General features: G+C 46.0%; 1 protein-coding gene across 1 annotated transcript in view; it reads left to right on the plus strand.

Annotated features, from left to right (window-relative positions):
- Positions 1–13,178, plus strand: part of DDX25 (DEAD-box helicase 25) — a 38,466-nt gene that overhangs the window by 15,396 nt on the left and 9,892 nt on the right. The window contains exons 5-8 of the mRNA XM_019490083.2: positions 1,546–1,648; positions 4,385–4,499; positions 9,582–9,759; positions 10,536–10,773. Of these exons, the coding sequence (XP_019345628.1) occupies positions 1,546–1,648; positions 4,385–4,499; positions 9,582–9,759; positions 10,536–10,773 (634 nt within the window). The remainder of the gene's footprint in view (positions 1–1,545; positions 1,649–4,384; positions 4,500–9,581; positions 9,760–10,535; positions 10,774–13,178) is intronic.

A 13,178-nucleotide genomic window follows, 5' to 3' on the forward strand; every position in this document is an offset into this window, starting at 1 on the left:
CTATCCAGCCTTCTCTTAAAGACCCCCAAGGTAGGGGAGAGCACCACCTCCCCCAAGGTAGGGGAGAGCCCACTCCAAATTTGGGCCATCCTTACTGTGAAGAAATTTTTCCTCATATCTATCCTAAATGTGCTCTCTGTCAGTTTGTGACAGTTGTTCTTTGTTACCCCAAGAGGCGCCCTGATGAAAAGAGCATCTCCGATACCTTGCTGTGTCCCCCTAATGAATTTGTAGGTGGCCACAAGATCACCTCTCTCAGCCTTCTCTTGCAGAGGCTGAAGAGGTACAGGTCCCTCAGTCTCTCCCCATAGGGCTTGTCCTGTAAGCCCCTAACCATATGAGCAGCCCTTCTCTGGACCCTCTCAAATTTATCAACTTCTTTCTTGAAGTATGGTGCCCAAATCAAATTGGGACAGTGATCTGAATCAGTGAATCAAATCACTGTCCCCCAAATCGAGCCGAATTCAAATCGAATACAACCTGCTTCGCACACCCCTACTAGGCAGCAACTTTGCCACAGCCCTCAGAGCCAGGATGTCAAAGCACGGGACCTGAGGCGATTTCCCCGATTCACCATACCCTAGGAAAGGCTCTGCCTGTACGGCACCCATGGCTCCACCAGCCAGCTCTTTGGGGCTGCCACATGCAGCATGGGTTTTGGTAGTGACTGCAGCAGGAGGACATAAGGCTGTTAGCAACAGGTGGCCAACCCAGATGTTGCTCCCCATGGGTGCCTGCGCCCTGGTCCTGGTCCTCCCACCCCAGTCATCCTATCTATGCTGCCTCTTGTTTAGGGCATACTTTTCATGTCTTCTCTCCTTTCCTAAAATCCCCCTTTTAAGTAAGGTTAAAGCAGAAGTTAGGTTTACCCTGGATCTGATGGTCCTGGGTTTTGACAAGAATCAAAACAGGCATGGGGCTTACATACAGCTTGAATGGCAATTAACTCAAATTTGCCCCGATTGTCCTGGGAAAAAGTGTCATTTCAAGTACTTCACAGGTGCCTAAAATGGGACAATGGGCTTGCAAAAAACTAGAACTCTTGGTTCCAAAATGATACCTTTTATTAGACCAACTGGAAAATGGCAAGAAAATTGTCCTTTTCTGCAAGCTTTCGGGATCAAAGTCCCTTTGTCAGGCTCTGGGAAAAGTGTAGATGGTACTAGATGGTAAAAAGTCCTCATAGGTAGGAAATAAACTTCATTTTTGCACAGAGGGAGCTGAAGATGGAAGTCTGTTCCTCTGGGTCCAGGAGTGTCTTTGTGAGCTGTGTTGAGTGGGCTTGTACTTTCGTGGCATCCCAAAATAAAAAGGAGTGTCTGACTTTAGACAGTCTCTCTAGAAACCCCATTTTGCATGTCCACAAACTTCTGTTGAGCTACTACCTTGTACTTTTTTCTTGTTCTATTTGGAATGCAAACTCTTTGGAATAAGGGATCCTGATCTGTGTTTATTGAGTACCATATACGCTTGTATAGTGTTGTAATGTTTATGGTTTTAATTATAAAACTTTATCCGTAACTAAGCTGTTCTGTTGTCTTGCAGACCTCAAAATCTTATAGCACAAAGCCAGTCAGGGACAGGAAAAACTGCAGCTTTTGCCCTGGCCATGCTAAGCAGAGTTAATGCAGCAGTGAAATATCCACAGGTAACTTGGGCAGAAAAAGACTAATTTGGGAGGGGTTGTTTACATATATACTAAAGAGAGAATATGTGGCATCTTAAACTGCATCAGGGGTGGGTAATTATTTCAGCTGGAGGGCTACTTAATGAGTTCTGGTGAGCAGTTGAGGGAAGCACAAATAAAATCTTTCACCAGATACCATTTTAACAAACTATAGATAAAAAACATTGTACAGTAAAAGCTCTGCTATCCAGCATCCCCTGGGAATCAGGGATGCCAGATAACAAAATATGCCGGTTAATTGAGCTGCCCAAAAAGGCATCCTTGCCTGTTTGGGCCACCACTTCTCCCACTGCATCTGGGGCGTCGCCGCCCCTTCCGCAGTATCACCAACCCTCCTGCAGGCCCCGTGGGACAGGGAGGCGGGCCCTGTGCAGCCTGTTATGCCTCCAGGCCATATGGGCTCAGCAGCGCAGGCTGCTTTGCCTCGGGCTGTGGGGGCTTGAAGAAACCAGAAGTGCCACGGCGGGCATTTCCGGTTTCACTTTACCTTACAAGCCGGCATGCCTGTTAATAAAGTATGCTGGCTTGTAAGGTGCTGGTTAATGGAACTTTTACTGTATACTAAAATCAAGTATCTACTATAACATATTTTAACTTTATTTCAAAAAATATTTTTGTCCTGATTTATGGTTTTTGTAGTGCATATAAAGGTGATTGCATAATAACTCAAATTAAAGTCTTACTCTTATGTATGGTGGGGGGTGAGTATGCACATGTGTGTGGCGGGTGCTGGTGCACTAGGTTCTGGGAACCTGTTTGGGGTGGGGGGAAAGAGGGAGGAGAGGACAGGAGGTACATGCAGCAGAGCTTGCCCCTGGGAAGTGCAGGTGTGTTTTGCCATCCTACATTGAACTGAACCATGAGACTGAGCCATGCCCGTTCCTGCTCCAGGTGTCTGGAGCCATGCTCCCACCCACACCCATCAGACAGCACTGCCCTGGCTCCAGCCACCATCCAGGTACTACTCAGCTCCCTCCGCCTTCAGTGGCTTTTCCTGCCCCTGCTGCTCTGGGCAGCAGGTAATATGGGGAAGCTGTGGGGACATGTGCCAGGCAGCAGCTATCCAGCCAGGTGTGGGGAAAGCTGCAACCCGGCAACTCCTGCCCCAGCATGCGGGGCTCTAGCTCCAGGAGCCACCTGGTGAAAGGCAGCTAGGAGCTGAAGCCCCACATGCTGGAGCTGGAACTGGAGTAGGAGGCACCCAGATGCAGCTCTGCAACCCCCCACCTGCTGCCTGGGCAGGGGCAGGAGGAGGAGGAGCCATTGGAGGTGGGGGAGCGAAGCAGTTCCCAGGTGGTTGCAGCAGCAGCCCCACTGGGAAGCTATGCGCATTGGCTGGGGCCAGGGCAGTGCTCTTTGGCAGGCACAGGGTGGGAGCAGGCAAGGTTCAGCCTCATGTGGAGCGCCATGGGACAGCCTTGGGCCAGATGCAATCAGTTGGTGGGCACCCAGTTAGTTGGCACAGGGACACTGATACACAAGATGCTCTGGGCGCTTTAATTAGAGCGGCTCTTAGAGCCACTCTAATTAAAGCTCACCCCACCCCACTCCCAAAGCATGTGTATAAATACCCTCAGTTCCCAATTCGTGAGTCTTTCACACAATAATGGGACAAAATATTTCATAAAAGTAGGGAAATAATTGTAAAAAAGCATAAGGTAGGGAGAGACTTGGGGTTGCTGCAGCGCTTGAAACTTCTTTTAACTCCATTTTTTTTAAAACAAACTGTGTTGCTGGTTCTATATCCCTTGGCTTTTCTTGAGTTTTATGATGTTGCTACAGCTGAAGTATTCAGGCAGTTACAGTATAAATCTTATTTATTTATCTTGAAAGCTTAGTCTATTTAGAATTTTGGGTATAGATGCTTTTTGTAATAAAATGTGATTACAGTGAAATCATTCATATTATAAAGCAGAAACCATTGCACAGCATCAGATAGACTTTTAAAAGCTCCAACCAAAGACATTGCTTACAAAAAATATTTTACCTATTTACCTACTGTGGATTTAGGCCAGATTTTAAGTCTGGGGAAATGTGGAGATGAGCTTGAAGAATAACTATTTGCAATTTTAATTTTCACTTAATTGCTGTTACTAGTTCAAGCATCCTTATTGGATTTCAGGATAAGCTAACCTGTTTTGAAAGTGAAATGTTACAGCGTGCAAAGAGCTTCCACTTTTCCCTATTCTCACCCATGCTAGCTGAATCTACCAGTTTTATCCAAATTCCAGAAGCAGGTTGCATTACACCTCCATAAATACTGGCGATGAATTTATGAGCAAAAAGATTTATTCAGTTTCACATTCACTTTTAAGCTTATTGCCATTTTTATTTTGCTAATAAAGTCCAAAAACAGTTAACCACATCATTCAGGTATATGATAACCAGATAGCTAGCATGTACATGGCCATTAAATACTTTTCTTAAGCTTAGAACTGATACACAATTTATTTAGCATCAGGTTCTCCATCTTCTGCTTTTTCATTTGTTTGATTATTGCAAATACATGAGATGCTGCCATCTGGTATAAAATAACCTTTTTCTAGCAGAGTACAGCTTTACATAGTCTTTTGTCACATGACTGCTTTCTTGAACTCATTCTTTAAAGTTTCCCTTTTGACTAGAAAAATGTACATCATGTCTTCTGTCTTGTTCACCTCTTGCTCCTTAACCATTTGTTCATTGCCTATCTGCAAGTGCCTTTGCTTAGCTCCAACCTTTGAGTTGGCTCTGCAGACTGGACGAGTAGTTGAGCAGATGGGAAAATTCTGTGCTGATGTCAGAGTTGCGTATGCTGTCCGAGGAAACAAAGGTACGTTATGTTCACTCTCATCAGAAGATGCAGGAAAGATTTAATAGTGGTATATATATTATCGCATTTATATTCCAGTAACACTCAGAGGCCCCAGTGAGAACTGGAATCCATTACTACCACAAGCATTAACCTGTGTGTAAGAGACCCATACAAAGTAGCGTGAAGTACACAGTCTAATTAGAACTTTTATTTTTGGGCACATGTTTAATTTTTTGTACTGTTATAAAGTATGTCAGTCTTGTCACCATATGTCAGTTGCTATTTTTTACATCTGTGCCTTTGTTCTTAAAGGGTTTCAGGCTGTCATAAATCAGAACTAAATTCTTAATTTCTGCCTCCAGATTTTCCTGGACAGCCTCGTACTGTCTTTTCCACAATGTATGCTATCATGTCTAGAGACCTGATTACAGCACTTCTGTTCTACTATACCCTGCCTATAATCATGCTTTTGTTAAGTAGGTTCAATCTGAACTAGTTAGTAGATGATCACTCTGGATTGTGTAAAGCTTTTTTTGGTTTTTTTTTGCTTAGGGAACACAGTTGAAGCTGCAGTTTGGTTCTCTGAAATGGTTGTTTTCTCTTTTTGGGTAACAGCTGCTTGTTAGTATATTTAAGTATTTTAAATGACCAAACAAATGTCTCCAGATATATTGGCTTTTATTCTGTATTTTGGTGCTTGGTATTCCCTAGAATTAGATTCAATAAGTATCACATTTTGTCAAAATCTTTTTTTCCCCTCCTCTAAGAGATCCTGGGAAGTTTCTGTGCTTTAATAATTGCTACCTTGCATGGAGTAAAGATGTTTCATAAGGAGTGTAGTGCTCACTAGGGCTGTGCAAAGCTTTGGATCATGATTTGGATTTGGGGATGATTTGGAGGCCAAATCTACAAATCCGAATTGAATTGCTGGAAGCTTTAGGCTTTCCGAATTGATTTAGAAAAGATTTGGAAATTCAGCCACAGTGTGTAATGGGGAATCAGTGAAATATCTATAACTTTGTTGTCTTTTGGCTGATTCAGCTGAAACTTGCAGGCATGGTAGCCTCTACTGAGAGCATGATGCGTGCCAAGTTTCAAGAGATATGTGGAGGGATTTGGGGGGAAACTGCACCTCAAATTCTGAAAGCAAAACTCATGTCACGTGTGTGTTAAGCCACAGTGGGGTCAAAACTGCTGAGATGGTAGCCCCTGGTGAGGCCACAAAGCCTGCCAAGTTTCAAGGAGATAGGTGCAGGGATTTCTGGGAAACTGCACCTTAAACTGTTGACAAGCAAAACTCATGACATAGGTGACACTGTGTGTGTGTTAAGGCACAGCGGGGTGAAAACTGCAGGGATGATAGCCACTGTGGAGGCCACAAAGTCTGCCAAGTGTCAAGGAGATAGGTGCAGGGGTTTGGGGTAAACTGTACCTCAAGCTGCAGACAAGCAAAACTTTTGACATGCGTGACACTGTGCGTGTTAAGGCGCAGCAGGATGAAAGCTGCAGACCTGCTAGCCCCTGCTGAGGCCACGACACCTGCCAGCTGTCAAGGAGATAGGTGCAGAGCTTCTGGGTCCTGGGGCCCTGCACCTCTAGCTGCTGACAGCCAAAACTCCTCACATGGGTACTTGTGCAACTGTCTCTCTCTTGGGGGGGGGGCGGGGAGAGGGGGGGAGACAAGCTACTGTGTTACCAATCAGTCATGATTCACTCAGGGACCAGCTCAATATGCAGTAGCTAGCTACTAGATAATGAGTTAATGAGCAAGGATTAACACCTACAAAACCATAAACTAGGGAGAGGAAAGAATCAATACAGAGCTGGGAACTGCTTCTGCTCCAAGACAGAGACAGTCAGTTGCACAAGCACAGTCAGTTGCAGGGCCCCAGACTCCCCCTGCACCGATCTCCTTGACAGCTGGCAGGCTTTGTGGCCTTGGCAGGGGCTAGCAGGCCTGCAGTTTTCACCCTGCTGCGCCTTAACACCCACAGTGTCACCCATGTCGCAAGTTTTGCTTGTCCACAGCTTGAGGTACAGTTTCCCACAAACCCCTGCACCTATCTCCTTGAAACTTGGCAGTCTTAGTGGCCTCAGCAAGAGCTACCATCCCTGTAGTTTTCACCCCACTGTGACTTAACACACACACGTGACATGAGTTTTGCTTTCAGGACTTTGAGGTGCAGTTTTCCAGAAACCCCTGCATGTATCACCTTGAAACTTAGCCTATGTCATGCTCTCACCAGAGGCTATCATTCCTGCAAGCTTCATCTGAATCAGCCAAAAGACAACAAAGTTATAGATATTTAATTGATTCCCCATTATACTCTCTGGTTGAATCTCCATATCTTCCGAAGCGATTTGGCCGAATCGAATCAGAAAAACTATTTGGATCTCCAAATCAATTATCTGGCATCCGAATCAGCCTAATCCAAATCAAATAGTTCCCTATTCGCACAGGCCTAGTGCCCACAGCAGGATCTGAAATTCTGAGTTAAGCAGCAGTGTGGTCCAGTAGTCAGGGCATTGCAGTGAGATGTGGGAAGCCTGGGTTCTGTCCTTGGCTCTGATGCTCGCTGACGAGAGGAAATCTTTGCTTTTTCCTTTTCTATTCCTTGGCATTCCTAGGATGCCAAAGTAGTGATAGTACCAGTCTTTGCTGTAGGTGGTTTCAGACTGATGTATGAAAAGTGCTAAGAGCTTGATGATGTTCCTATTTGAAGAACGATCCCTTAAGAGCTGGGAAGCAGTTGAATTAGAGCAGTTAAGTTGTGCTTGAGTGGAACCACCAGGAGCACCACTGCTGTGGTTGATTCTGCCTCAAGCAGGGGATTGCACTAGATGTCCTCCTGAGGTCCCTTTCAGCCCTACTTTGTCATGATTCCAATAGGTGTAGATATATTCCGAGTGTAAGATCTTAATGCTAACAAGGCCATTTGCATATGCAATGTTTAAAACGGGAGTGAGATAGAGGTGCACCAGTACATCGGTCCGATATCAGATCAGCACCAATATAAAGAAAACTAGCAAATAGCCCATCAAGGATGACGTAGGTGGGCAAGGATGGAGCCCCGCGTCTGGCCCCGCTCCACCCCTCCCAGAGGCGGATTAATGTGCACTGGGGCCCTGGGCAAACACAAAATTGGAGACCCCCTCCCACTATGGGAGCTGGGCTACAGGGGGATGGGGGAGGGGCCCCTTCCCCTCCTGGTGCTGGCGAAGGAGGCTGGGTGGACCCTGCCGGGCTGGGGATGGGGGAGTACATACCTGTCTCTTCTCCCTGCTACCTACCCTGGCCAAGCATACACACACACACACAGAGGCACACACACACAAGTGTGCATACCGACAGGTGCACACTCTACTCCCTCACTGCACATGGACACATAGAGACAAGCACACTCTCCCTCCAGCCATGAACACAGACACATGCGCACACACAGACGGGTGCGCACTCTACTCATTCACTATCTGCACATGGACACACAGACAAACACACTTTCCCTACCATAAACATAGACACAGGCACGCATACGTGCACGCATGCACTCACAAACACATGCAAGCAAACATGTGGATGGGTGTGCACTCTACTCATTCTGTGCACATGGACACACATAGACAAATACACTCTACCTGCTATGAGCACAGATGCATGCATGCACACACAGATGCACACAAACATGGATACGTGCACAGGCACATGCATGCACAGACACACGAAGACAGGCACATGCTCTACTCATTCTCTACACGTGGACACACACAGACTACACTCCACCTGCCATGAGCACAGATGCGCGCAGATTTGTCCACGTGCACACAGATGTGCACACACCCAGACACCCAGGCACTTACCTTCCCCTCACAGATCCTTCCCCCTCCCCCATTAGTCTCTCTCCATCACTCTGAGGCAGCTCCCCCCCCCCCCATTAGTCTGTTGTAGTGGAAGGGGAGGGGGGAGGAAGATTGAGGCCCCTGTGGTGATGGAGGGAGTAAGACTGGGGCAGGAACTGCACAGACGGGGCAGGGCGTGGGACGGAGCTGTGGGTCGTCCAGTGGGCATGGGGAAGGGAGCAGCTCCTGATGCTGCACGCACCCCTGGAGGGCATTGGGGGGGGGAGGGGGCATGTGCCCCTGGATCTGCATGGGGAGAGGTGGTCTGCTGCTGTGGGCTGAGGCCAGGGCAGTGCTGGGTTCTTCCTGGTGGGGGCTGGGCCAGGCTGCACATGGGGTGGGCAGGCAGCAGTGCTGGTGGGGGGACAGCTACAGCAAAGTTTGGGGTGGATGCAGGCCCCCCCCCCCAGCTTCCCTCCCAGTGCCACCATCCTCCCCAAGCACAGTTTGGCCAGGAAGAGCCCTGTGCAGCCCTGGCCCAAGCTTTCCCTTGCCCCACACAGATTTGGGGGCACATGCCCCCATGCTACTCAAGGTGCGTGCAGCAGAGGGAACCCCCCCACCCCTTTCTTCTGCTGCCCAGATGAGCCATGGCTCTGTCCCACACCTTGCCCTGCTCTGGCTAGGCAGCGCCTGCCCCACCTCTACTCCGTCCCTCACTGCAGGGACCTCTAGCTGTGGCCCCCATGTCCCCCTCCCCCCCACTTCCACCACAACAGACTTACCAGCGGGATGCTGCTCTTCAAGCTCCCAGGCTGCATATCGGAAATTGGATTGGTATCACTTGATATGCCTCCTTAAAAATCGGCTTTCAGTATCAGCCCCAAAAATCTGTTGATGCACCCCTAGTGTGAGGTTAGAAATTGTAAGTAACTTGGGGAAAAGGCACACCCCAGTCTCCAGTGGAAAAAGCACTTGTTTCTCTTTGTAACTGTGCTTCTTTGAAACAGATTCCTTAAGAACCTTAGTTCTGACAATCAAACTTCAGTAACACAGATTTAAAACTTTGTTCTAGAACCATTGCCAGCAGACTGCTTGAAATTCAGTACTATCTACAGTGTGCCGACTGGAAAATTGGCTGTTAAATCATAGTCATGTTTTACTGTGCACCATTGAGAATTCTGGTCTATTTATTGCTACAAGTGCAATAAAAATATTTTGCTTTCCTGAGGTCAAGTCTAATGTAATTTTCCCATCTTCCAGTTCCAAGAGGTGCTGTCATCGAAGAACAGATAGTAATAGGAACTCCAGGGACTACTCTAGACTGGTGTTTCAAACTGAGGTTGATGGATCTGAAGAAGATTTCTGTGTTTGTGCTGGATGAAGCAGATGTCATGATTAACACCCAGGGTTTCTCAGACCAGAGTATCCGTGTTCAGAGGTAGATACTCTAGTGTCTTTTTTTTTTCCCCTCCAGTGTATATTCTGAAGGTGGGACAAATAGCTTAATTTTTTTAATTTTCACTTTTAGCTTGTAAATCTGTTTATATCTAAATCATTTTGAGCCAAAATCAGAATGGGCCAAATATAAATCAAAGTTGTGTCATAAATGTGCAAAAAAATTGGTCAAGTTTAAAATGATACCTTTTGCCTGGTGTCCAGTATGATTGTTGAAAGATTGTTTTATGCAGAATTAAAAAACAAGGTGTTTTTTCTAGTTTATCATGGCTGAAGCAGGGTATGCTGGTATGAGAGCATCCCAGCTTGATCTTGAGACCTGCCACTTCCTTCTGTTAATATCTTGCTTAGGGCAAGATAGTGGATGGTGCTGAGTTCTAAAGCAGTGAAGTAAAGAGCCTGCATTGTGATGAAGAGAAGATGTAGCTTTGGCATTAATCCCCAAAACTCTTAAAACAGAAGAAATGTTCTGTAGCTTGGATGTTTTTGTTGCAAGCTGAGGAAAATCAACTTTTGAGACCCTCACCCAAACTCTTAAATAATAGAGAGTGTAAGGGTCTGCTTAGCATAAGAGCAGAACTGTTATTACCTGACTTTATTGATGCAGATCTTATTCCAGATAATTTATTGCATAGAAGCACAACTTTAAGAGTTTGCCACCGTGAAGTGGGAGAAATTTTAAACGTAAGAAAAAGTATTGGTAAAGGAAAGATCAATATAATGTCACTACTGCACAATTTATTATTTTCTTTCTTCTAGAGCTTTATCACACGATTGTCAGATGCTCCTCTTCTCAGCAACCTTTGAGGATGCAGTGTGGCAATTTGCTGAACGCATTGTCCCTGATCCCAATGTAATAAAACTCCGCAGAGAGGACCTGACGTTAAATAATATCAGGCAGTATTATTTTCTGTGTGAGAATAACAGCGAGAAATACAAAGCTCTCTGTAATGTCTACGGCAGCATCACTGTGGGTCAGGCTATAGTCTTCTGCCAGGTAAAGTTCTTTTGATGTCATGTTTACTGGCTTCTTACTGGGAGAGTTACTGGTTTTGTAGATCAGATTTAAAATGACCTGTGCTGTAGTACCAATTGCAAGAGTAAGAAAGTTTGATAGGGGTTTGAGCAGTGGTACTTGGAATGTCATTTGAGGATTCTTGCTCACATCATGTTCTCTTAACCCTTTCCTCCAGACTCTTGTATCTTTGCCTTCCTTGACTTCTTCCTTTGTGGTGCATTCTGCTTACCTTTTTAAAGGTTTGGGTGACAAGTGGGGAAAAATAGGCTGCAAATTTCCTAGTTTCTTGTGTGATTTCTAAATCTGATTGCTGCACATTCCCACATGCAGATTCTAATTTGGAATTATTCTGGGGTAGTCCAGGATTTGGTACTCCCAAGACACCACTGCGTGTCAGAGCATACAATACTTCTGCTGAGACATTCTGTACAAGGCTTCCCCATGTTGATGGGTGTGACCTACATCAAAAATCCATGATGAAAATGCTTATTTACTTCAGTTTTAGACTGCAGCAGTCTTTTTAAAATAGCATTCTTGTACAGCATCTCTTCCAGCAGTAGCTGCAGTATGGTATCCTTCTACATGCATGCATTTACAAACAATTCACACTGTTGTGGTTTTTCCTTGGTTCTCTGATATTTGCTGTCAGTGTACCTAGCCCACATGTGTTTTTTCCACTAAATTTGATATTTCTCGCCCTGGGGTTGTTTAAAAGGCTATGTGGATTGTTGTTAATTTATTGCACTTGGAGCAATCATAGAATCATATAAAATGAGGGCTGGAAGGGACCTCAGGAGGTCATCTAGTCCACCCCTCTGCTCAAAGCAGGACCAGCCCCAACTAGATCATTCCAGCCAGGGTTTTGTCAAGCTGGGCCTTGAAATCCTCCAAGGATGGAAATTTCACAACCTCTCTAGATAACCCATTCCAGTGCTTCTAGTGAGAGTTTGTCCTAATATCCAACTTACTCCCTTGCTGCAACTTGAGACCATTGCTCCTTATTGTGTCATCTGCCACCACTGGGAACAGTCTAGCTCCATCCTCTTTGGAACCAACCTTTGAATAGTTAAAGGCTGCTGTTAAATTCTGTCTCAGTCTTCTCTTCTGCAGACTAAATAAACCCAGTTCTCTCAGCCTCTCCTCCCAACCCCTGAACCATTTTCACTGCTCTCTGCTGGACTTTCTCCAACTTGTCTACATCCTTTCTATAGCAGAGGGCCCAAAACAGGAGACAGTACTCCAGATGTGGCCTCACCAGTGCTGAATAGAGGGGAATAATCACTTCCCTTGTTCTGCTGGCAGCATTCCTACCAATGCAGCCCAGTATGCCATTTAGCTTTCTTGTCAACCAGGGGACACTGCTGACTCATATCTATCTTATTGTTGACTGTAACCGCCCCCCCCGGTCCTTTTCTGCAGAGCTGCTGCTTAGCCAGTCAGTCCCCAGGCTGTAGCAGCACATGGGATTCTTCCATCCCTAAGTGCAAGACTTTGCATTTGTCCTTGTTGAACCTCATGAGATTTCTTTTTTTGCCCAATCCTCCTATTTGGCTGGGTCACTCTGAATCCTAGCCCTACCCTCCAGTCTGTCTACTACACCCCTGAGCTTGGTGTCATCCGCAAACTTGCTGAGGGTGCAATCCATCCCATCTTCCAGATAGTTAGTGAAAATATTGAACAAAACCAGCCCCAGGGCCAACCCCTGAGGTACTCCACTTGATCCTGGCTGCCAGCTAGACATTGAGCCATTGATTACTACCTGTTGACCTTGACAATCCAGCCAGCTTTCTATCCACCTGACTGTCCATTCATTCACCTTATACTTCCTCAGCTTGCTTGTAAGAATGCTGTGGGAGACAGTATCGAAAGCCCTGCTAAAGTCAAGGTATATTACATCTTCAGCTTTCCCTGCATCCACAGAGCCAGTCATCTCATCATAGAAGGCAATCAGGTGTGTTGGGCATGGGCATCAGTTGCCCTTGGTGAATCCATTCTGACTGTTCCTAATCACCTTCTTCTCCAAGTGTTTAGAAATGGTTTCTTTGAGGGCCTGCTCTGTGTTTTTTCCAGGGACTGAGGTGATGCTGGCTGGTCTGTAGTTCCTTGGATCCTCCTTCTTTTCTTTCTTAAAGATGGGCACTATATTTGACCTTTTCCGATCATCCAGGACCTCCCCTGATTGTCACGATTCTGCAATCACATCAGTCAACTCCCTCAGCATCCTTAGATGCATTGTATCCATCCCCATGGACTTGTACACATCCAGTTTTTTAAAATAGTCCATAACCTGTTCTTTCAGCACAGGGCTTTTCACCTTCTCCTCAAACTGTGGTGCTTGGTGCAGTAGTCTGGGAGCTGATCTTGCCTGTGAAGACCAAGGTAAA

The sequence above is a fragment of the Alligator mississippiensis genome, chromosome 16, assembly GCF_030867095.1.
Source record: "Alligator mississippiensis isolate rAllMis1 chromosome 16, rAllMis1, whole genome shotgun sequence".
NCBI lineage: Eukaryota > Metazoa > Chordata > Crocodylia > Alligatoridae > Alligator > Alligator mississippiensis.